Consider the following 25,046-nt stretch of genomic DNA (forward strand, 5'->3'; position numbering starts at 1 on the left):
AAAGAAATAATCTCTAAAATCTTCTGGGAGGACACCAATTTTTTTTTTCTATTTCTGTCAGTCCAACTAATTGTTATTGACACCATTGATACTTAACCAAACACTTGAATTCAACTAAGTTCTCCGCTAAACACCAACATCCTCAACAAGTCCAAAGTTCTGATTAACTAATATACATACGAGGTGGAACAACAGTAGGCCATATGGCTCTTTGAGCTAAATTATGCCATTTTATAAGATCATGGCTGATTAGACTGTAACCTCATACCTACCCCAACAACTTTTCATCCACTTACCAAGAATCTATCCACCTCGCCCTTAAAAATATTAAAGGGTCACTTTCCACCACTTTGGGGAAGAGAGCTCCAAAATCATATGACCCTCTGAGGACAAATATTGCCTCATCTGTCTCAAATTGGTTACAGTTTTAAAATAAAAGATTGCCTAACTAAATTCTCTCATAAGAGGACGCATCCTCTCCATGTCCACACAATGTTGGGCTGATAAGTGGCAAGTAACATTTCTGTCATAGGAGTACCAAGCAATGACCATCTCTGATGACAATCTAACAACTGGCCTTCAAGTTTCAATGGTATTATCTTCACTGAGTCTCCCAACATCAATATCCTCAAGATGTTGACACTGACCAGAAGCTGAACTAGATCTATCATATAAACATTGTGACTACTCTGAGCTAGTCAGAGACTAGGAATTATACATCAAGTAATTCCTATCTCATCAATGCTTGCCCACCATCTACAAGGAACAAGGCAACAGGGTGACTGAATACTCTCCATTTACCTAGATGACTACAGCTCACAAAGGTTGACCCAAATCGGAACTATGCAATCCACTTTACTGGCAAGCCATCCACTACTGTCAACGTTCATTTCTTTCACCACTCAATGGCAGCTGTGCATACCATCTACAAGATGCATTATAGTAACTCAAGAAGTCTCCTTCAATGCCACCTTCTAAACCAACAAACACTATCACAAGGAGGTCAACGGCAGTAGATGCATGGTAATAGCATCACTTGCAAGTTCCCCTCCAAGCCATGCATCATTCTGACTTTGAACTATAACGTTGCTTCTCAATTGCCACAAGGTCAAATTCGTGGAATTCCCTTCCCAACAGCATCCGAGTGTTCTGACACTCAAGGAGTGAAGCAACTCAAAGTATTTTTTTCAAGACGAGGAGGGATGGATAACAAATGTTGACCTAGCCAGCAATATTCAACTCCTATGAGTAAATAAAAACAATTCCGTCAGTATTCGATATGTTTTGATCAAGTTGTCTCTTATCCTTCTAATCTTGAGTGTATACAAGCCTAGCCCGTAAAACCTTTCCTCATAAGACAACCTGTCTATTCCAGATATTAGACTTGCTAACCTTCTCTGAACTGCATCTGAAGAATTTACAACTTCCTTAAATAAGGGAACCAATACTATAGACAGTGCTTCAGCAGTGCCATTTATAACTAATGCAGAACCTCCTGTTATTTTTTGTACTTAATTCCCCTCCCAATAACCAATAACATTCTGTTAGCTTTCCTGATTCTGGCTTGACCTGCACACTAGCCCTTAGCAATTCACGCCCAAGGACATCCAGATCTCTCCACACCCTCTCACCACGCAGATAATATACCTTTTTACTTTTTCCAGCCAAAATAGACAATTCCACATTTTTTGATGATATACCACTTGCCAGATCCTTGCCCACTCACTTAACCTATAAACTAATCTTGACTTACGTGCTTTCCTCAACTTACATTCTTATCTATCTCAGAAAACTTAGCAACTGTATCTTTGATCCTTTCATCCAAGTTATTTATATACAACTGTAAACACCAAGACAAAAATGCGGCTTTAAAAAAAAAGATAGAGACTACTTATTTATCTGGACCAGCTTTTAATACAACTACCACATCATCCAATGGTGAGAATGAGAACCCATTTACTTTTACGTGTGTTAGATAAACGAATGTTAAAATCATAAATATTATGCCAAGAGGTAAACAGAAGATTTGAAAAGAGACCATTAGAAAAAAATTTCTAGTAATGTGTAACAACGGTCAGTACTGAATCCCTTATTTGACGTATAAGAATTAAGATTCCAGAGATTGATTGAGTTCAGCTGGTAAGTGCATTTCTCAAAAGGGAATTTACAAGCATGGATGCATGTCGTCCTTCCAGTGAACAAATGTTGATCAATTGTCCATCCCATGAATTTTAAAAAAGTTAACTGCACAGTATTTACAAGCTTCCTCATTACATGAGATTTACAGAACTCTGTCATTTCACATTCAACATGCTACCCATGCTTTAATCTCTTCGAACATAAGGATAACTAAAATAAGTCTCGGATTGTCTGTACCTGTATGATTTGTCAGAACTCATACAATCATCACAGAACAATCATCACAGCTTACCTCAACCTGCTGGGAAATACTCCCTGCAGTCCTGACCTATTTATAAAAGGTAAGTTAAGGATTTTGACAGAAAATTACAAAATCATTTTTCAGCATCCTTAAAATACATTCCTTGATTGCTATATTGATTATTCCAAAAAAAAAACAACAAATAAAATTCCCTTCAAAATGAAAGCATTCACACTTCTTCTTAGATATTGTTTTATTCACAAATGTCCACTGATGGCAACAAAATAATTCATTCAACTCCTTTCTTGTTCCAATACTCAAAGCAGCATAAAGGACCTATTACTTTGCAGAATTACACCATCAACCAATAATACAGAACTGTAGTTGAGACCACTCGGATTTCTAATTCAGAATTACTGATTACTTCATTTACATGACTGCTCTGACAGCCTACTTTTAAATTAATCAGCTAGGATCACGCATAGTTCACGAGAGCTATGAAGTATAGGTAAACTTAGTCTTTACACTTGCTTTCCAACACCAGTCAGTTAAAATTATAAAATTTGTGTAAAGTTAAAAAGGTATACTATTCTCTATTGTTGAACTACATGCAGGCATTCACAAAAAGGCCTATCTGAATGTAGTGTTGAGACCCCATATGGTGATGCACACAACAATATAATGGAGCAGTTGACTCTAGAGAAACATCCCTTTCAAAAGCTTCAAATTCAGAAATGCCACTGGTCAGGGTTATACAGACTCTTCAAAGCCTGCTTCAGACTAGCTCTCATCTACTTCAACTGTTCCTATCAATCTATATCATAAATATCAACCCTTCATCAGAGGCTCTACCCGAGATTATACACTCCTGTTAGAGGAGATAATCTCAATATTTATTCCATCAAGCACTTTCCAAATCTTTTGCATTTCAATTAGATCATCTTTCATTCTTCTAAACTCCAGCCCAATTTTCTCAGCCTCTCATCAAAGGAAAACCTGCTCATAAAAGGAATCAGTCTATTGAACCTTCTGATCCCAAAGTCCTAATTAAAATGTTAAAATCACATTCTTTAGAACATGGAAGGCCCATCAATTCCATTACTTTTAGCATCCAGTGGTCTCAAATTGACTTCCTTTGCTGCTCTGAGGCAGCCCCTTCCATAGTTAAGTTTTAAAAAAAGGTGTTACATTGGAATGTCATTGACTGATGCGTGGTTTTTCCACATTAACAGCTCTTCTAAACACAGAGGCTTGACCCCCGCACACTGGAGAACAATTTTCCAGCAGATTTTATAGTCTAATCAGAATAGCCACCTTCACTGAACTGCTAAATGCGTTCAGCCAATTCTGCACTAATGTAGTATAGGCAGAGAGTTCAGCATTAATTTCAAGATCACACTTACAACAATGGGAAATCACATCACGACAGTAGACAGTCTGTAGTAGCCTGAAGTAATCTCATGTACTAAAACTGAAGCCATAAAGTTTTTAATTACAAAAATAGGAAAGTGATAGAGACCCAACAGGGCACAGTCCATGAAAGAAAACACAAATGGAGGGGAATGGGATATAACATTGTAACTGTGAAAGTACTAATCCACATTATTGATACTTAACCACCTTACATTTCAATTTTTGTCAAATATTCAGTTAATTCTATCTTAAATGCCATGATTGGTGTGCATCAACAATTGTATAGATTAGATTCCAAATAAAGTTTTGCACAAGTCTTCAAATCACCCACCCCACACACAAATTTATGCTTCTGCTACAGATCTTAAATCTATGACTCTGTTATTGATTCAACCAGAGGAACCTTTTCAATACTTTTCAAAATATTTCTCCAGTTCTGTTAGACACAATGAGCAAACTAGATCCCAGCTGCATGTCCAAAGGACTGGATTTTAAGTAAGTCATCAATATGTCAGTCACATTTAATAATAGGGAGCAAAAAAAGTACAGGTCACCTGTTACAGTAGCACAGAACACCGTAGATTAAGGAGTATTTAAGAAATTCATATACAGTCATATAGCACTTTAAATATTGAAAAAACTAAATTACACACTACTGCACAAATAGATTATAATATAAAACAAACAAAATGTTTATTACACTCAGCACATCAGACAGCTGTTGGACATTTCAAGCATTTTCTATAGTTTTTTTCAGATTTACAGAATGCATAGCATTTTGCTTTTGTATCATGACTAAAAAGAAATTATTTAATGCCACATATAAACACAAAACGGAATGAAAATCAACCTGAGGATTTAGATCAATATTACTATTCAAGTTTACCATTTGCAATATTATCTGAATCTGCCCATCTAATTGCTGCATTGTAATTCACTTGGGAGGTAAGTGTCTCCTCCAAATAGCATTTTAACAACTGTAATAAAGTCACAGTATTTGGTTATCTTGGTAGCTCTGGTTCAGAAGGCATTATACACTGGGACATCTCATTGTCTGCTCCTTTTAATGGTTGGTTATAATTTTTCTTACCAAAACTTTTGATATTTATTCCAATAATACTTTTTAGTCTTAATGTTATAAAACAAAAATATTAAGAATTGAAATTCTTCACTACAAAATTTGAATGCAAGCAGGATTTTGTTAGTATATTATTCTAAAAATCTGTTAAAACCAACAACTACCAAATGTTAACTGCTACTACATTTATCTTAATTTTTACTATTGGTTGTATAATACAAAATATTTCCCATACGTTCAAAACCAAATCTAAAAGAGCTGGTTCAATCAACTCTTGCAGAAATTAAGACTAAAGCAATTAGCACTCATGGAATTATCCCCCTTGCCCCGTTTTCCTTTCACAGTTTCTTCATAAAGCCACAAGTTAACCTGCATGAACTAGCATAATTCCTCTTCGAGAGACTGCCTGTCAAAAAGCAAGCTGTCAAATCCCTATTCTACTACTTAATGGCAAACAGCAACCTTCTATAATTCCTGTTTGTCAAACATATTTGGTAGTGACTATCTTTCAAATGCTGTTCTCACACTTCCACACTAGGTTATTTATGAATACACTGAGGCCCACAAATGAGACCTTCTGCAAAAAAAAAAAACTATTTATTGCCATAATTTGACTTTCTTATGAACAGAACGATAATTGCCTCATTACACTTTTCAGCGCAACTAAACCGTGTGCATCATCAAAGCATTTCATCAAAAAGCAGCTGGAGGCCGAGGCAGATACATATGTATAACTCAAGATTAAAAACTGCATAACTTGGTAAACAGCTATGGATGCTGGCATATGCATACCTCCCACATACAATTAATAAATTTTTATATTATGGTGGTCAATTACTGAACTATTAGGCTTCACACAATAGGAAAAATAGCAGTTAAACCAATCTAACTTAATCTTGAGCAATGCACTTCTTCTGCGACACCCTTAATTCATCACTTTAAATTGCTTCCATCATCTATGCCAGATTGGTAACCACCAGTACTTCACCTTTGTGTGACACAGCTCAAAATTCTCTTGAGACAACTTAAACTTCGACACGACAAATTGCAGAATGATATCCCTAAATGTTTTGCACAACCTGTGTTCATAAGAAAAATTCAAATGATCATTTAGCTTTACTGATTATCAACTAAAACTAAATATTACAAGCAAATGAAGTCTGAATTACAAAAAAAAGTATTATCATACTTTCCAGAGTGAATGCCTTTGAAATTCTGATGTCAATTATTCCTGGATACTACATGCATTACAAAGTCTCTGAGATAGCATGATGTTTTAAGTTGCAGTAACAGTTCAGCACAAAACGCCACCTTAGTGGAGGAGTTCAGTACACGTTGGCAGCAGTTGCCCAGAGGATCATTAAGGGCTAACTGACAACTAAAACGCCTCGGAGCATTCATTAAAAAGGCAGTGGATCATTTTGGTGGCATGTGTTGACCCAATGTGATGAACTGACTGGGAGTAAACCAGCTCTTGCTGAGGATGTGAACACTTCACAGGAATGTCATTTTTCAGTCACACTTACTGAGATTGAAAAGGACTCATAGAAGACAAGTGCCTGGGACACTTTGTCAATACTTCAATAGTACATCAAGTTTTATTCTAGTAACTCTCCAATCACCCTAGCTAAAACCAGTGAATACTGTGCTGCTACAGCTTACAGGAGTCACTGGTTGAGGTGAGTGGTCATTGACAGTTTGTTAGGCGTATGCCTAGGTTTGCAAAAGGAACAGAGAAAAAACATGTTACCAAGTAGAGCAGCATTACCTGCTGAGTGGGGGAGGAGGGAGGGAAGTGGGGGAGGAGGGAGGGAAGAAGGGGAGGGGAGGCAGCGGGTGACGGGTGTGAGCGAGGGAGAGAGCATGGGGGGACAGGGAGGGAGAGCACGGGAGTAGACAGAGAAAATGGACAGGAAGGGGAAATGTACTCTTTCCCTTCCTGCACATCCCTCCTGCTCCATACTTCCTCCATTAGGACCTCAAACGGCACAGTGATGAACCAAACAAACCTTTCAAAGCCTTGGAGACAACCTTGCTTGTTAACTTCAATCCCAGCTGGCATACTTCACACCTGGAGTGGAAGTTTGGGTGTAGGCTACACATACTGTTCCAGCAAAATCTAATTAGTGCAAGTGTCACACCTGCAATTGATGGCTTGAAAATCTTCAAACATACTTAAATCGTGACCATCTATAGTTAGTCTGAAAACTGCAAGTTAAACCTGCACTAACGTGTTTATTAATAGAGTCAGCCATTTGGTGCTAGTTTCCAAATTTTGGCCAGAATACTCCAAAATGCTTTTTTCATAAAAAGACAAATCTGAAAATCTAAACTAGACCTCAAATCGGTGAACTACACCATATCTAGTTTCCACAATCATGGTGTGACACAGGGATGTCAAGCCATACCAAATCAGCCTCACCATCACTGGATTTTCAATACACTGAAATTAAAACATTCAATGACCCTGAAAATTGCTCAATTGTTCCTAATCAGACTTTATAAATAACAGATCTTCGACACGAAGTTTATAACTTAAACAAAAATTAACAATTATTAATAATCTAACTTCAGCAGAACACACAAACTACAAAGCAATCTAATTAATATCTATGAACTCTAAGTCCATTTTCTTTAATCATAAGCCCCACTCTCACACTAATTTAACCCTTAACTGTGTCTGTAAATCAAAGAACAAAATAAAAAGTACTGTATTTTGCCAGTTCAATAACCATTTCAACAATGAATACCAGGCTTTCATGAAATCCTTATACGATTGGTTGTTTTACAGGCACATAGGACAGTATGGCATGCTTGAATTCTCAAACAGCTTCCACAGACCTTCTAAGGATTACATATTTCTTAAAAACTGGGATTCTCTTCTCCTAAATTTCAACAATCAGCAACTGGAGAATAACTAGAAAGAACAAAACCAAAAAAGCGCAGCCCTGTCTGGAAGTTTCCATTAAAAAAAAAGGCCTCCTGCCCAAAACCCAGTCAGTGTCTATTCATTCTGTCCTTTTTCTTCCCTCTTCCCTCCCCACAGCCCCTCTCCCCAAACCCCAACATTCTTGGTTGTTGGCTGGGCAACACCATTCCTCCCTCCAATTGACCAATTCAACATCCAACCAGCTGCCAATCCTTGAGCACAGCAACATCTCAATGCCAAAACATCTAGTCTCCTTAGAACAATATTTAACCTGCATCACCTTTCCAGGCAGGGTCCAACAGCAAACACCTGTCTTTGCTTCTCTCCCTTTTTTAAAAAACAAAATACTGATCAAAGTTCAAACCAAAAATGAGAAGAAACTTTTTTACAAATGTTTACGGTCTCAACATCCACCCTAACAAGACGAGAAAGACTTCAGCCAGTCAATTATTCCTCCGAGATTCTTCACCATTATACAATTTTCTTGGTTACATTCTTAACTGTTCAACAGCTCAAATCCAAGATAAAGCATTAGCAACTACCTTTTCTTTCCTGGAAATGTACAATTTTTACAATGACAAATTCCAATGTAGCAATCTTGGAGTTTGTCTTAAATCTCTCAATAAAAGTTAACAGATTATCACCAGTAACAACTAAAGTCTCAGTTTCAAAGCTGCTAATCAAAGTTTAAGCCAAAAATGAGAAAAATGAGGAAAAAGAGTGATTGTTTCAACACGTTGGAGAGCATTTTTCTTATAAGCACTTCAGCTTATTGGCCTATTTTTAATTAAATTAGGCAAGTATTTTCACCTTTTTACGAAATATTAATTATATTGGGTAAAATTTCTCAAAAGATGCAAACAAATAATCAAGCTGATCAATTTACTGTTCATTCTGCAGCAATGAGCTTCACTTGTAAGCAACTACTGTGCAATTCTAAACAAAAAGCAAAGAAATGCGAGTGCTGGAAATCTAAAATGAAAGCAGAAATAGCTGAAAACGCTCAGCATGTTTCAGGTCCAGTGACCTTTCTTCAGAACTGCAGCCATTCTGAAGATAAGTCACTGGACCTGAAATGCTGACTCTTTCTCTCCACAAATGCTGCCAGACTGCTGAGTTTCTCCAGCTATTTGTCACTGCCTGATTCTAGTTCCCCTCGAGCGAGTATGTGAACTGAGCACTTCAACATTTGAAGGTATTCCACAAATGCTGCTGGAATCAAATCCTAAGACTTTTGGACCAGCAATGATAAAGGCTAAATGCTTTCTTCCCAAGTCAGGATGGCACAAGGCTTGGGGTGACTGCATTCCCAATAGTTCTAGACTTCATTTACAGGTTTCTGAGAGTTTCTAAGTAGACTTTGTAAGTTACTGAAAGATATTCTGTACACACTGCAGCCGCCTCAATGAACTGGTGATGGAGGGAATAGATGGCTTTCCAATCAAGAGATCTGCTTTGTGCTAGATAATATTGCAGATACATTCAGTCTATTGTAGGCAATGGATGAAACTTTTTAAAGGATGCTTGAGTCACGCAATGAACACACAGCCTTTGATCAGCTCTAGTAGTGAGGTCATTTATTCAGCAAGTCTAATTCTAGTCAATGGTGACCCGCAGGATACAGGTGGTAGGGAATACGGCAATGATAATGTTGCTAAATGTCATGTGAAAATAGTGAGATTATTTCCTATTGGAGAGGACCATTGTCTGGCTCATCTTCCATTTTTCGTGCATCCACCCAAGCCTGGATGCAGTAAATCACCTCACTTTGTCCTTAAGATGGAGTGGAAAGAAGGTTACTGATGAAGCAGCTGAAGATAGCTGTCCTGAGCAACTCCTGTAGAGAATGAAAGAACTGCAGATGCTGTAAATCAGGAACAAAAACAGAAGTTGCTGGAAAAGCTCAGTAGGTCTGGCAGCATCTGTGAACAAAAAAAAAATCAGCATGAACGTTTCGGGTACAGTGACCCTTCCTCACCAGACCCGAAACATTAACTGAGTTTTTCTTCACAGATGCTGCCAGAACTGCTGAGCTTTTCCAGCAACTTGTTTTTTTCACTCCTGTAGACACACATTCCGGGGCTTCAATTATGAGTCACCAACAACTGCTACCATCTTCTTTAGTATTATGGCTCCAACTTCAGAAAGATTATCCCTCGGATCCAGTGACTTCAGTTTTATGAATATTCTTTTTCCTTATAGTGCTGGTTACAATGTTGGGATTTTTACAAAATAGAAATAACAAACAAAAATGTAATTTCATGATCAGCCACTTGTGAAAACGTGCATATATACGTGTGGGATCTCTAAATTTCTGTACTAACCTTAAAATTGCATAAATTAGTTCACACTGGGCCAGAATTTCCAGTGAGAACTACAGACAGCATTCGATGTCATTACTTCACTGTAATAAGCAGAAACTACCAGAATCCACATGATGCAGAATAATAAAGACCTCCAGAAATTGTCAAGTAATTCTACATCTCTCCATTGTGCACTGTTCAGTTACACCCCACATTGCAAACAATTGAACTAACAAGAATTTCCACTCTCGGTCAGTGCATTTTGCTCTATAAAGATGAACAAGTTACATCCTGCTGATTGAGGCATCACTATCTTTTTAAGACAGCATATACCACACTTATCATAGAATCCCTACAGTGTGGAAAGAGGCCCTTCAGCCCAACAAGTCTACACCGACCCTCAGAGCATCGCACCCGGACCCATCCCCCTATAACCCACCTAATCTACACATCCCTGGACACTATGGGCAATTTAGCATGGCCAATCCACCTAGTATGCACACCTTTGGACTGTGGGAGGAAACCGGAGCACCCAGAGGAAACCCACGCAGACACCGGGAGAATGTGCAAACTCCACAGTCACCCGAGGGTGGAATCAAACCCGGGTCCCTGGTGCTGCGAGGCAGCAGTGTTAACCACTGAGCCACCATGGCACCCCGTGTGTCACAATGACGCCACCCAGAAACTGGAGGAGCAGCATTTCATATTCTGTCTTGGGAGCCTACAGCCCACAGCCCAATGGCCTAAATGTGAATTTTACCAGTTTCAAAAATCTCCCCACCCCCAGTCTCATCCCTCTCTCTCATCCCCACCTCCTTGACCTGACACAACCTGTCCATCTTCTCTCCCACCAATCCGCTCCTCCCACCTCATTGACCAATCCCCACCACTGCCTCCCTGCACTCACCTATCACCATCCCACCCCTCCGATTTATTTCCAAGCTCCCTTCTCCCTCCCCCATTTCTGAAGAAGGGTCCGCCTCGAAATGTCAACTTTCCTGCTCCTCTGATGCTGCCTGGCCTACTGTGTTCCTCCACCTCCACACTTTGTTATCTCTGACTCCAGCATCTGCAGTTCTTGCTATTTCTGATCTACTTTGATACTCTTTGTTCTTTACTCTCTTTCTTTAGATCTCCTCTGTCATAGTAATGTAATTTCAGAAGTGAAATTTAAGCTAGTAGCTAAAAAAAATGAGAAAAGCCATGCATGAGATTCTTTACAAGTACAAACTGATTTCATGTGTCATCTTACAAATGTGAATTGTTCATTGCATGCAATTGTTCTTCCAATCATGTGGATATATTTTAAAAATCTATGCAAAAAACTGGAGATCCAAGAGAGGTGTGCAACATTCCAACGAAGCAATAAGAAAGTACTGACCTAAATTTTTCATTTTTAGGGTCTTCACTTTCGATACAACTAGATACATGAATAGATGGAAAATCAGAAATTTATTTGGGAGATTGTAATGTAACTGATAAATGCAAACAGCATTACAGACATTAATCCATACTGTTGTAACTACCAACTAAAGAGAGAGAGATTAGGTAAGGAATTTAAACCATTCATTACAGCTAATTTATTTACAATAAAATTTAATTTGTTTGTGCACTTTTATTCCAATCAAGCTTTAAATCTGCTAATGACAAACACATGTATCAGTCTTTCAGCCTTTAACAATATTAAGTAAAACATAGTGAAGCAAGTCCACCATAAATTAAGAATTACCATGTCAAAATATTTAATTGTTTTGGCAAGACTTCCATGGTTTAATTGGTTTCAGACCTTCTGCCTTTCATCCCATTGGATGAGGTAGTTTAGTTTAGTGAAGGAAAAAATCATAAATTTTCATAACTGAACTTTGTACAATATGTTCCTTAGTAAAAAGTTCAAGAAAGACAACTCTGTCATTATATAAATGCACTATGATATTTGCTCTTTTAAAAAATGTTAAGCAAATCACAGTTTAATTACAACATCCACAAGGAAATTAGTAAATTGCAGCTATCTTGGACTTTAGCACAAAGATGCAGCTTTTACATGTGTACATGTCACATGATACATGTCACGTAAGCCAGCAATTACTATCCATCCCCAATTGCCACGGACAACGTGGTGGTGAGTTGCCTTCTTTAACTGCTGCAGTGCTGTAAGGGAGGGAGCTCCAGGATTTTGACCCAGTGACAGTGAATATGTTTAAATTCTTCCTCACCCCAGTACCAGACATCCCAATCTACACTTGTCCCATTTGCTAGCATTTGGCCCATATACCACTAAACCTTTCCTCTTTGTATGCCCTCTAAAGGGTCGTCCCTTCACTCTGAGCTGTGTTCTCAGGTCCTGGTCTTCCCTACTAGCGGGAACATCTTCTCCACGTCCACTCTAACCAGGCCTCACAGTATTCTGTAAATTTCAATTAGACTCCTTCATCATTCTAAGCTCCAACAAGTACAAACCCAGAGTTTTCAATCACACCTCATATGACAAGCCCTTCATTCCAGGGATCATTCTTGTAAACTGCCTCTGGACCCCCTCCAAACACATCCTTCCTCAGATACAGAGCCCAAAACTGCTCTCAATATTCCAAATGCAGTCTGACCAAAGTCTCAGTAGTATAAAGCCTTTCCCACTTAGAAATTCATCTATGCCTCCATTTTTCCCACCAAAGTGCATATCTTCATACTGTCCCACTTTGTATCCCATCTGCTACTTCTTTGCATTTGAGGAAGCAGAAAGGCTGCAGATGGACTTGTACAGGCTAGAAGAGTGGGCAAATTTGGCAACAATATGCTCTCAATTCCTGCCAGGACTGGAGTATTTTCAACACCTTGTTTTTTTAGTTCATATTTTGTTTCTATTAATCTACAACATTTAACCTTTCATTTCTCTAAATCTGGACCTTATCCCAATGTATAAACTTACAATTGGGAATGGTCAAGCAGAATTACAATAAAGCAGGTAAGCTAATTTAGCTGAAGGCGAAGCACAGGAGTGAAATAAACACCTCCTTAAAAAGGGTGTAAAATAAGATATTAAAAGCAAACAAACAACTGATTTCCTCAAAACAAAACTTCTCTACAACCTGCTCTTATGAAAATTGACTATTACACCAAGGCAAAATATCAATTTTATGGTTTAAAAACATAATTGAAGTTAGATTAAGCCAACTCTACGAGTGAAAAAAACAGCTCAAAAGCAAAAATTCTCTTCCGTTTTTAATGACATGTTCAAATATAATTCTGGCTTGACAATTGTGCACATACCGCAAGGTTTTTCTAAACAATCCTATTTGAACATTAAATACGGTGACTACAGAAGTCTCATTAAGTGAGCACTCAAACGAAGTGCAAAGGCAATAATAGAAAATTCAAAAAAATGTTGTCATTTACTGACATATAACTAAAGGGTCTTCATTCACTGAAAATTGTATAGAAAATGATACTGCACAATAACAAAGCAGTTGAACGGGCTTAATTTGTTTTAATAAATAATAGAATATTTCTTCCATGAACTACCCTCAGCAAACTAGTAAATACAATTATAGTTTTACTAAAAGAATGAACAGAGGAAAGTTTCATCAGAGAATTCCTCATCAAATCAACTGTATTGCAGAGAAAAACTGTCAAGTGCAAGTCAGACCACTCACCAAATGTATACAGGATAAAAAATAATGTTGGACTGATCTTGCCATTTTCAAACAGCTGCCTGACCCTCTAAATACAGTTAGCACGATCTAAATTCTTGCCAAATCATTAAATTTACATTGTTAGGTGCTACAGTGTGGCTTTACTTACGATCCAGTGGGCCTGTCTATTAACCAAGATGCAGTGTAAAATGTGAAATCTTTTCTGCACCAACCTTGCCGTCAAATTTGGAATACTCATTAAATGGGTTGTTCAGTTGTTGCGGACACTGTTCAAGACGTATGGAAAGCGTAGACGGTTTTCCAGTATTCAGTGGCTTTGCACGGAAGTCCTTCTTTTCAAACAAGGAGCCTAATTCTTCAGCTGAATTTGGAGAGGAAGTATGTTTGGACATATCAGTTATACTACTTATTATTTAATGGTTAATTACAAATGGAGTTAAAAAATTCTGCACCAGTTTAAAAAGCACTTGGTCTCTTGTATTCAAGGACGTGTTGTACATAGCTAACATCTTATTGCTTTCAGACAGCATGTAAAGCAGTAAAATATTTACTTCCTTGAAAGATATTGGCTTAAAATTGTGCTAGCACAAAGCCTTATTGAAATATTCATCCCATCTTGGAACTTGATTCAGGTTTTTGAGACAGGACTTTTAGGCTTATCTCAAATTTAAGCCCTGAAGGCCCCAAGGGGTATGGGCTTGGAAAGCATGTCCCATTAAATAAACAAGTAATTAAATTATGGTTAAGCTAAAAAAAGGTTATATGCAGGACTCATTTTTGTATATGTTGTTAAACATTCTATCAATGTATTAATTAAATATAAAACTCATTTAAAAGAGGAAGCTACATGAAAACATTGTTCTTAACTTCGAATCACTTCAACCAACAATTATGTTGTGAATTCCTGATATTAACAATGGAACATCAATTAATTCACAGGCAGTTACTATTAATTTGATATATAACAAAATAAATTCAGTCATGGTCCACTTCAAAATTATTCAAAGTACATCATTAGAAACAGGCAGTTATAATTTGTTTAATCAGACTGTTTTCCCCTCCACTTCAACTTATTTCACCAAAGAGATAAATAATCACAAAGTAAAAGCTGAAATTTATCCTACTTCACATCAAGCATCAACTCCAAGCTACAGAGCAAACACTCCATTATTCAATCATCAGCAGCTTCATTTTAAAAGGTGACACTCTCAGATTAACAATTGTTGAAGATGCTACAGGGTGGATGAGCGATTTGAGATACAGGAAGCAATTCAAGCAAAGGGGTTTAATAGTGCAGTGGTTGTGGGGGACAGTACAATTAGGAGGAACAGACAATTCCTACATGGTGAAAGTGAAAATTCATAAAGTACAATTGCCTACCCAATGCCATGGTTCAGGCCATCTGCTTTGAAGTACAGAGGGACATGCAGTGGGACAAGGGATGGGACATGGTCAACGCGAGTGTCAAAACCATTGTTAAGACAAGATGCGGTTCTGCTTAGGGAGCTTGAGCAGTTAGGGCTCAATTTAAAAGCAGACCTTCAAAGCGACATCTCTGGTTTATTAATGGAGCCATATGCAAATTGACATAAAACAAGTAAGATTAGAGTTAAATGTTTGGCACAAAGATTGGTGCAGGAGAAATGAGAGGCGATCTTATTAAAATACAAATATTCTAAGAGGGGGTTTGACAGGATGGATATTTTGGGAGAGAGTAGAACGAGGGTACAGAGTTTAAAAGTAAAGAATCTCCCATTTAAGACACAGATGAGGAAAAATCTTTTCTCGGAGGGTCACAAATCTGGAATTCTCTTCCCGAGAAAGCTGTTGGGGCTGTCACTGATACTTTTCTTTTTAAGGCAGAGGTACTTAGATTCTTAACTAATAAGGGAGTCGAAGGGTATTGGGGATAGGCAGGAAAGTGGAGTTGCGGCTATAATCTTAATGAATGGCAGTGCGTGCTCAGTGGGCCAAATGGCTTATTCCTGCTTCTAAATCATATTTGGTATCTATAAGTGTCTGCACTTTCATAATTCCAACATGACTGCTGTCGATACTTAAAAAAAAACAAAAATCTGCACATAATCTTCAAACCCTTTCATAACCAGAGAAGTTTTCCCAAAATGCTGAATTTAAGAATCAAATTAATTTTAGAATTAATTTTAATGAGAAAAATTCAATCTCTACTTGAAGGAGGGAGTGGTGGTCAAGTGTCACAAGTGTTACAATTTTCCAATTTTAAATCTTATGTATTCTCTCCTGCAATCACATTTTACATTAAAAAAAAAGAATATTACGCTAACTACTTGGGGAAAATTTTATTACTTAAAGACAGGGAACATTAACAAAAGTTAATGAAGATGTTATCATAGCTGTGTGATGTGATGCAATGTAATTCAACAAAATTTATAAACGTGGTGAATTTGTAAAGACAGGACCATATTTCAGAACAGAAACTACAGACTGAACAAGTTATGGATTTGTCTTGAAGTGTAAAATGAAAGATGGGATCAGCGATTGCTCTTTCAGTGCTGGGTAATATCGGTGGTGCAGATCTGAGAAAAATTAACTTGATGTTTTACATTAGCAATGAAACAATCTTTTCCCTTTTGAACAAAAAATCTACAACCTTTTCAAGCTCATCAAACCCAAACTTGATTTCTCTTGATAAGCTTGCTTTGAAACTGCTTTCATTTGTACAGCAATAACAGGGGGGATACATTGAAATCTTGTTTTGCCTGTAATAACTAATACACTGCAATAACCAACAGTGCAACATTTTTGCATTCATGACTAAAATCAACCTCTATATTATATATTTATATTGAACACTGGGTTCACAATACCTTCAAACGCAAGAGGTTTTAAATTATTTACGCTTTTTGCAAAGATTTTGCAGTAATTGAGAAATGTTTTGTGTCAACAATATCTACCTAGATTTAAGCTTTAACAGTGGCTTCAAATAGATCTAGCCCTTAGCTTAGTATTCTAATGTGCTGAGTGTGTTTGTCATTAGGTTTTGTTGTAAAAAAGCACAATTGGATATGGTTTTTTTTATTTAAGTACAATGGTCCTGCTCTGTCTATTGTGTCTGCAATATTGAGAATCATTTCTGACAAAGCTTTTTTAAATGAAAATAAACTGTATATTGCTCAAATACCAAAGGAAACATGTTCTTATTATGCTTTACCTGAATGTATAGTATTCCTTTCTTTCCACTGAACGTTCTTACATTTAATTTGATTTTGTCGTTCTTTTCTTAACCGTTCGAGCCTTTGAGCTGCAAAGAGAGAAAAAGAAAAACCAAAAACGGAAAAAAATCATTGTCTAAGGAAGTCAGCAATAAAAGTGCCAAAATGAAATACATTTACACATTTTAAATGGGTGTTTTATATTGTGTTATAACTACATCAAACGTTCATAAATTTTCAAAGATGACACCACAGCTATACAAATACCAACAAAATTCTAAAAGTGTTCATGATTAATAATTGAATTTAAAAAGACATAAAACATTAATAGAGCTCATAAAGAATTTCAACAGTGCAGTGAATATTAGAATGTAAAAACATGCGTGATTAATAAGCCAGTTCACACACATAAATCATTAATAATGTTTCTTCCAGAAATGTTAATGGTTAGTAAATGTCGATTGACTATCGGATTACAACGAATAAAATGACCTGGGATTTCTTAAATTCAAAGGAAGTCAAATAAATTTCAAGTTCACAATTTTGTTTTGACCAATCAGACTAAAATACCAAGGAACCGTGTATCTCGATCAGAGTCAGAAGCAAAAATGTACAGCAAATTCTGTTGAAATTCTGGGATCGTAAGGAGTGCAATTTCAGTATGTTAGTGAATCGCTAATTAATATTTTTCTAAGATAGATTTATGGAGGGAAAGTGTCAATAAGCTTCCAATAAATTAGATACATTCAGTAGAACACTGAACTGCACTGTTTAATTGGACAGCTTGAGGGTCAAATATTACATTAGGTGGTTAATGTTCACAATTAACACAAACAAGAAAAATACATGCCTGATGTTTATCATTACTTTTCCTCAAAACATTTATCTGAAAGATGTCACTTCAGCAAATTTCATGCATTTGGGACTTGAAATGTAATTTCCGCCAATTATATAAAATAGGGCTTGATGTCTACAGAAAATTTCACACACTCAATATTCAAGTATATCATATGTCGTGTAGATAAAAGATGTACAAATGTATGATATTCCATAGAATATTATTGAATGTTTGGAAAAGCACATTAAAGAAATTCCTTGCAATTCAACAGTGTCAAAACCTTGCAAGAAAATAGTAAAGTGCTTCCTTTAATTGCATTAATCATTTCTTTTTACTGATTGCTTTTGATCTGGAGGCACAAGATGCCAGAAAACCTATGCTCATAAGCAAAAGTCCCTCCATTTGAGCACTAATGACTCTTAATTCACAGTTGTACAAAAATGTCAGTTTTTTTGTGTTTTAAATTTTTACTCTAAACTGTTATCCAATAGTTTGATCCTGTAACAATAAACAGCATCATTTGCCACTTCATAGACTGATTTTGAAACTTATTTTAAAACCATTGATTTTCACCTACAAAAGAAATCAAAAACTGCTCAGGGTTTAAGGAAAGAACTCATCAATAGATTATACTATAAACTAGTAACACTTCTTACTCACCCAATATGTATTTAGGTTTTACCTGTGTTTGATCGTCTCCGAATTCCAAAATCCCAGCTTGAGGTAATGTCAACTGATTGCGAGTAGTCATAACCCTGAGTCTCAGCATTCCCTTCCCCCTGTACATTTGTCCTGATGCTGCTAGATATAGGAGCATGTAATTTCTCCAGGTCAACATCGTGGTCAATAAGAACCATCTCACACATCCCTGTGTCATCACTAGTAACATGGGATTGACGAATGTGGGCCAGGATAATAGCAGGGTTGTCTAAAAAGGCCATTCTTTTCATGAAGCAGCTTCTTTGAAAATTATTTCCTCTTTTCCATGTTACATCCTGAATGCTGAGCTGAAAATAAAACATTCAAAATCAAGATAATAAATTCACAAAGCGTAATTATAACTGTTAAAACAAAAACTGCAGTAAAATTATTTTTGACGATTTAAACTGATAATTATCAGGTTGACACTTCCTCCAAACAGAATTTAAAAATTCAATTGCAAAATATTCAATACTAATTCTACACAAATTAATAGATCTTTGCAGGTACTAACCACACTCCATAGTTTAGTGCTACTAATTGTATGTTATAAAATTCATAGAAGTTTGAGATAAAGTGGCAGTGCACTTGCAATTTATGGAAGAAACAAACCAATATATAAATCATAAAATATATATGTTTGAGTACTGCCATCATACTCTAACATAAAAACAGCAAGTTTATATACATGGCATCAAAATATGCCATTCACCCTAAATGGTCTTTGTGATGTTATATGCTGCACAAGACTCCTACCACACTCGTAATCTTTTTCCACCTTATTCAAAATGCCTTCTCCCTTATGCATACATCAATTCGCCTTTAAATTGTGTCCACACTATCTGCTTCAGCCACACCACAAAAGAGAATTTTAAACTCTTAATACTTTATTCTTTAATTCAATATAGTTCATACATATAAAGAAAATCAGAAGCAGGCAGTTTCTGATCTTCATGATACACAAATATATCTTGAGGAACTGCATAGTACAACAAACACCTCTCTTTCACTACTGCTGGAAATGTACAGTGAAATTCAACTTTGAGCAGGGGTGGATCAGTTGCCCCTAATGCATTCCACCCAAGCTTGCTTTCCAAAGTTACCAGAAAGAAAATTCAGACAGGTGTACAACTTACAGCCAATTTGCTTTTATCTGCTTTAAACTCCTGTTGATACGCCATTTCACGTCGTATTTCAATTCAACTCCAAGAAAAACTAAAAAAAAAGGTGCCCACGAGCCAAAATGGATTGACATTCATCTGAAAATGGTGAATCAGAACAATTAGTTCCTCATTTCCATAATAAGTCACTGATGTCTGCGGGGCTGAGTTACTTTTTTCCCTTCACTTGGAGCACAACTATCTAATATTAAATGTAGCCCCAGTGGATACAAAATAAACTTAGTTGACAGACAATGCTACTTCATTAATATCACAGCGACAGAAATGAAAGACAAATTAGTTCCTACTCCCAAGTCCTACCTTCCATAAGAAACAGAAACAGGAACTGGCTTTTTGGCTCCTCGAGTCTGCTCTGCCATTCCATAGGATCATGGCCGATCCAACTTTCCTTACACCCACTTGCCCGTTTTCCTCATATCCTTGATTGCCCTACTGATCAATCTATCACAACCTTAAATATGCACAATAACTCTGACCAACAGCTCTCTGCAGCAAGGAGTTTCAAAGATTCTCAACCCTTAGAGAAGAGATTCCTCCTCATCTTGGGCTTAAATTGGCACCCCTTAATTCTGAGACTATGCCCTCTGGTCCTAGACTCTCCCTTGAGGGGAAACATTCTCTCAGCAGTTTTCTTGTCAAGCCCTTAATACTGTATGTTTCACTGTGATCACTTCTCATTCTTCTAAGCTCCAATTTCATTTCAGAGTTAACCAAGGCTTAGCACAAGAGCAAATTCATGAAGAGGTTTTCCATGCAGCGTCATAAGACTTGCAAGATGTATTTTTGGTCAAGCACATTCTGAAAATGTATTTTCACGCCCATTTCCCCCTCTAGAAAGCAGGGGGATGTCAGAGCTCTTGAAAGAAAAATTAATGCAAAACCAATGTGAAACAAAATTAATACAATTCTATTTATAGCACAGCACACTTAAAATTTCCTTTTCTTCCCTTGCCAGAAAGCAAACAAGCCCATTCATTACAGTACTAAGAATAGAACTCTAGTGGCATAGAAGTGTATCATGCAACAATTAAAAATACTCAGTACTGTAAATGTACTAGATATCAAATTCACAGTGTGCAAAAAGAAAAGTAAAAATATACAGCTTGATTTTGGTGAAAACACTATCTTTCTCTGAAGAATTTTAGAACCTGAAACCTCCACCCCTCCCATGTCCATATAGGCAAGATCAGGCAAGAAAGTAAACAAAGACAAAGACAAAGACAAAGACAGTCTTGAAATTCTGAAATTATGAAACAGAGAGACCAAGGGGTTCAGGAACATAATTCTTTTAAATTTGCATCACAGGTAGACAGGGTGGTTAAGAAAGCATTCAGCACAATTGTCTTCATTTCGCAGACCTTTGAGTATCAGAATTGGGACGTCATGTTGAGGTTGTACAGGATATTGGTGAGGCTTCTTCTGGAGTACTGTGTACAATTCTGGTCACCCCATTATAGGATATTATTAAATTGGAGAGGGTTCAGAAAATATTTACCAGGATGTTGCTGTGAATGGAGCGGGGGAAGTTATGAAAATAAGCTGGGACTTTTTCCACTGGAGCGTAGATGGTTGATAGGTGACCTTCGAGGTTTATAAAATCATGAAGGGCATAGATAAGGTGAATAGCAAGTGTCTTTTCCCTAGGATGGGGGTAGTGAAGGGTGGGCAAAACTAGGGGGCATGTTTTTAAGAAAAAAAAAGAAGAGGAGAAAGTTTTAAAAAGGACATGAACGGCAACATGATTTTTTTTTTAAATGTGAGTGGTTCTTATATGGAAAGAACTGCCAGAGGAAGTGGTGGATGCAGGTATGGTTACAACATTTAAAAGACATTTCAACAAGTACATGAATAGGAAAGGTTTGGAGGGATATGGGCCAAACAAAGGTAAGTAAGACTAATTTAGTTTGGGAAGATGGTCAGCGTGGACTAGTTAGATTGAAGGGTCTGTTTCCTTGCTCTATGATTCTATGACTGCAATAATATCTTTTTCCATATTTAATTCAATTCATATACAATTAACCTATGAGATCATACAAGGTTACTTAAAAATGTTCTTCGCAGAGATTCCAGTTTACAATTATAGTCCAGCTCACAACTCACGAGAAATCAAAATAAAATTACAGCACTCCATTGCTACACAATTTCTGCCACCTTCCTCCTAAGGAGGTGTTGTTTCTTTTAGGGTAGAACTACAAGTTAAACTAAATTTCAGTACCTTGCCAATGCTGTAATTCTAGTCCCCAAGCTTGGAATTAAAGGGCGTGCAAGTTATTCAATGATGATTGCCACCCGAGACAGGTACAAGCCTCGTCTTATCAGATGCCTACATGCACACATCTCAGCAAACTTCATTATATGATATCAAATGTGGGAGCAATGGCCAGTTTATCCTTCTCAACCCAAGGTGCATAGGTACTAACTAGAACTGTCTCTTTCTCAATTAATATAAGCTGAGAGAAAAGAACACACCAAGCATCCTTTCCAATCATGAACGCTGCATTCAATAATTAAGTTTTTATATGGAAACATGATTGTAAATTTTGTTTGACGATATAACTTTTAGAAAGGATAATAAACATACAAATCCAAAATAATTGCAAATTATACTTGTACTACTCTTCAACCAAGAAAATTACCTTGGGGAAATTTTAATCTAAGTGATCACGACTCCATTTCTATCAGCAAGGGTTAAAACAAGTTTGCATCCACATAGCCTTTATGTAACATGAAATTACAAGAGAGAGTAATTAGACTGAATGGACACCAAATCAGAGACAAATGCAAATTATAAATTGAAACTGCATCAAAGTGGTGGGTTTTAAAGAATGATCTTCAAGTGGTGATGGAAGTGGAAAGCTGGAATGGATTAGAAGCAACATTCCAGAAGATGGGAATTTCATAGCTGAAGGCACAGGGCAGGGTGAATGGAAGGCAGTGCACAAAACATTGTCTGTTTGCAGAACAGTTAGATGAAGAAACAGGCCAGACTGATGATAGCGTATTCTGAGAAACCATGGATCTACCTATCAGCCTATTCAGTCCCAGGAGGAATATTACTCAGTTGGGGACTAAATTAAAAAAGATTTTTTTAAAATGCAAGACTTATCATGGCACAAGTTAGTGATACAATTATAAGTTGATAGAATTTGAAAGATCTAGAAGAATCTAAATTTTTCAAGCAGTTTAGAAGAACTTTTGAGAGAAAGTCCAAATGAAGGGGACATGAATTTAAATTGCCAGCAAAAGATTAAAAAGAATGGAGAGAAAAGTTCTTCATATACAGGAATGGTGAGAACTTGAAACTATAGGTGATGGAAACTATGGTACGAATGATGCCAAGTAGTACTGACATCAGCAAAGGCATGACATGAAGAGAAAGCTTGGCGCCTACATAGGGGAGGAGAGAGGAGAAGAATTTAGGGTCTGAGATAATAAGGGTAGAACAGGCTAATTTTGCCATAACTGTACCACAGGCTCATAAATCAGTATTGCTACACTTAGTAGGAACTGCCATTCTAGATCATAGGAATCTGAAACTATACCATATCGATCAAGCTTAAATCCTGGATCAAACTACGCCAATAGAGAGAGATCTTGGACAAACAGCACAAAGAATAACGCAATCAATCAGTCTCTGTCATCTGAGGTTAACAAAGAACCAGGAGGAGAAAACTAACATGGCAAGCTTCTTGCGCCTACCAATAAGAAGTTATCCATAACATGCATGGATATGATACTCAGTGATCATCTGAACAAGAGATGTATGTAATACTAATAAACTTCAATAAGCAAGGGATATGAAAAGAGTAAAGAACATTTGAAAATCTTCCAAGATTTCGTACCATTGACTTAGAAGTTTCTTTTCAATGATAGATATTTGTCTTATGTAAGAGTACAAAGTTCCCCTGATTAAGGCCTTCAGAAATAACAACAGGAAATAACGGAAATAAAGTTTATCAAGCACGTCAAGAACAAAAAATGATTAATGTTTTCGGTAAAAAAGATCCTTCTACTAAACTGGGAACTGGAAGCTTTTTAAAAGAGATAAGCAAACTGATGGAAGAGATTATCTAACTGAGGGAAGTAGAAGACAAAGGATTGCAAAGTAAAGCAAACAATTTAAAAACTTCAGCAGGCTCACCACTGCAAAAAGAAAAAAGTATGAATACTCTATGTGGAAACAGATGGCATAATGGCAACAGTTCTCAATGAAAAAAACTGAAAGAAGGCAAGGATGCTGGGGGAGCAGGAACAGAGAAGCTGGGAGGCAGGATGCAGATTTCAAAGATGGAGCTTCCCAGCCAATGAATAAAGTACAGACATGACGACAGCAGAAAAAAGAGCAGACATAACAGAGTTACTGAGATAAGAGAGAACAATTAAGCTAACACCTTTGCAGAGGACAGATTCAGAACAATCAGGAAAGGGAACGCCTCAGTGGGCATCAAAAAAAAAGCTAGAATTCCTGTCCTTACTGCCTAAAAAAAGCCAAGTAAAAAGTTCATATTAAAATCATACAAAAGACTAATGATAACGTGAAATGGAATTTCACATAGGTACAACGTAGATCATAATTTGAAGACAGGGAATGACAGCACTTCTGCAGTGGCACACAATGGACGGAAGATTGTATGAAAAGCAGAATACTGTCACAGAAACATTGACTATCATTGCTTGGATTGATTTGGATCCAAAACTAACTCTATCCTATGCAGAATGAATTCAAGGTAAGCGCGTAAAAAGGTTTGTAAACACTGTATTTTAAAGAGTCTAGTTATTAAATTAATAAAATTAGAAAGTGATTTATGTATTTGTTTAATGGAGTTATTTTTTGTTCACTGGGAAAAAAAGTTAACTTGTTTTGATTAGGTGGACTTAAGATAATGTGGTTCAATTCTGTTACAGCACAATGTTTGGTGGGGTGGGTAGATTCAACAGTCACTGTAATACTTGCATGTGCAGAGAACATTACAATTGTTCAAGTTGCCTGCTCTGTTGCTGGTGAACGCTGGTCATACATTTGTCTAGAAATGCAAAAGCATCCATAGCATCTGTCTGGGGAGAGCACAGCTGTTCGGATGAGCAGCAAATTCATAGTTTGAAAGAACCTGTAAAAAAACATGATTCATACAGTCCTCCCTCAATTTGAGGATGATATCCATTCAAAGCAGTGATGTGGGTCTTCAGGTGGCTGAAGACGCCAATTGTCAATTCATAGAACTTTGAGCACCTGGTCAAGCCACGGGTACAAAAACAGAGGTTGCTGGAAAAGCTCAGCAGGTCTGGCAGCATCTGTGAAGAAAAAAATCCGAGTTAAAGCTTTGGGTCTAGTGACCCTTCCTCAGAACAGTTCTGAGGAAGGGTCACTGGACCCGAAGCATTAACTC

At 37.0% G+C, this 25,046-nt stretch overlaps 1 protein-coding gene across 3 annotated transcripts in view; it reads right to left on the reverse strand.

Annotated features, from left to right (window-relative positions):
- The window catches only part of mapkap1 (MAPK associated protein 1), a 253,844-nt gene that overhangs the window by 209,173 nt on the left and 19,625 nt on the right, over positions 1 to 25,046 (reverse strand). For all 3 annotated transcript variants that reach the window (XM_048613545.1, XM_048613547.1, XM_048613546.1), the window contains exons 2-4: positions 18,462 to 18,786; positions 16,941 to 17,030; positions 13,963 to 14,111 (exon numbers count right to left, since the gene is read on the reverse strand). In XM_048613545.1, the coding sequence (XP_048469502.1) occupies positions 13,963 to 14,111; positions 16,941 to 17,030; positions 18,462 to 18,786 (564 nt within the window). The remainder of the gene's footprint in view (positions 1 to 13,962; positions 14,112 to 16,940; positions 17,031 to 18,461; positions 18,787 to 25,046) is intronic.

The sequence above is a fragment of the Rhincodon typus genome, chromosome 28 (assembly GCF_021869965.1).
Source record: "Rhincodon typus isolate 14 chromosome 28, sRhiTyp1.1, whole genome shotgun sequence".
Taxonomy (NCBI): domain Eukaryota; kingdom Metazoa; phylum Chordata; class Chondrichthyes; order Orectolobiformes; family Rhincodontidae; genus Rhincodon; species Rhincodon typus.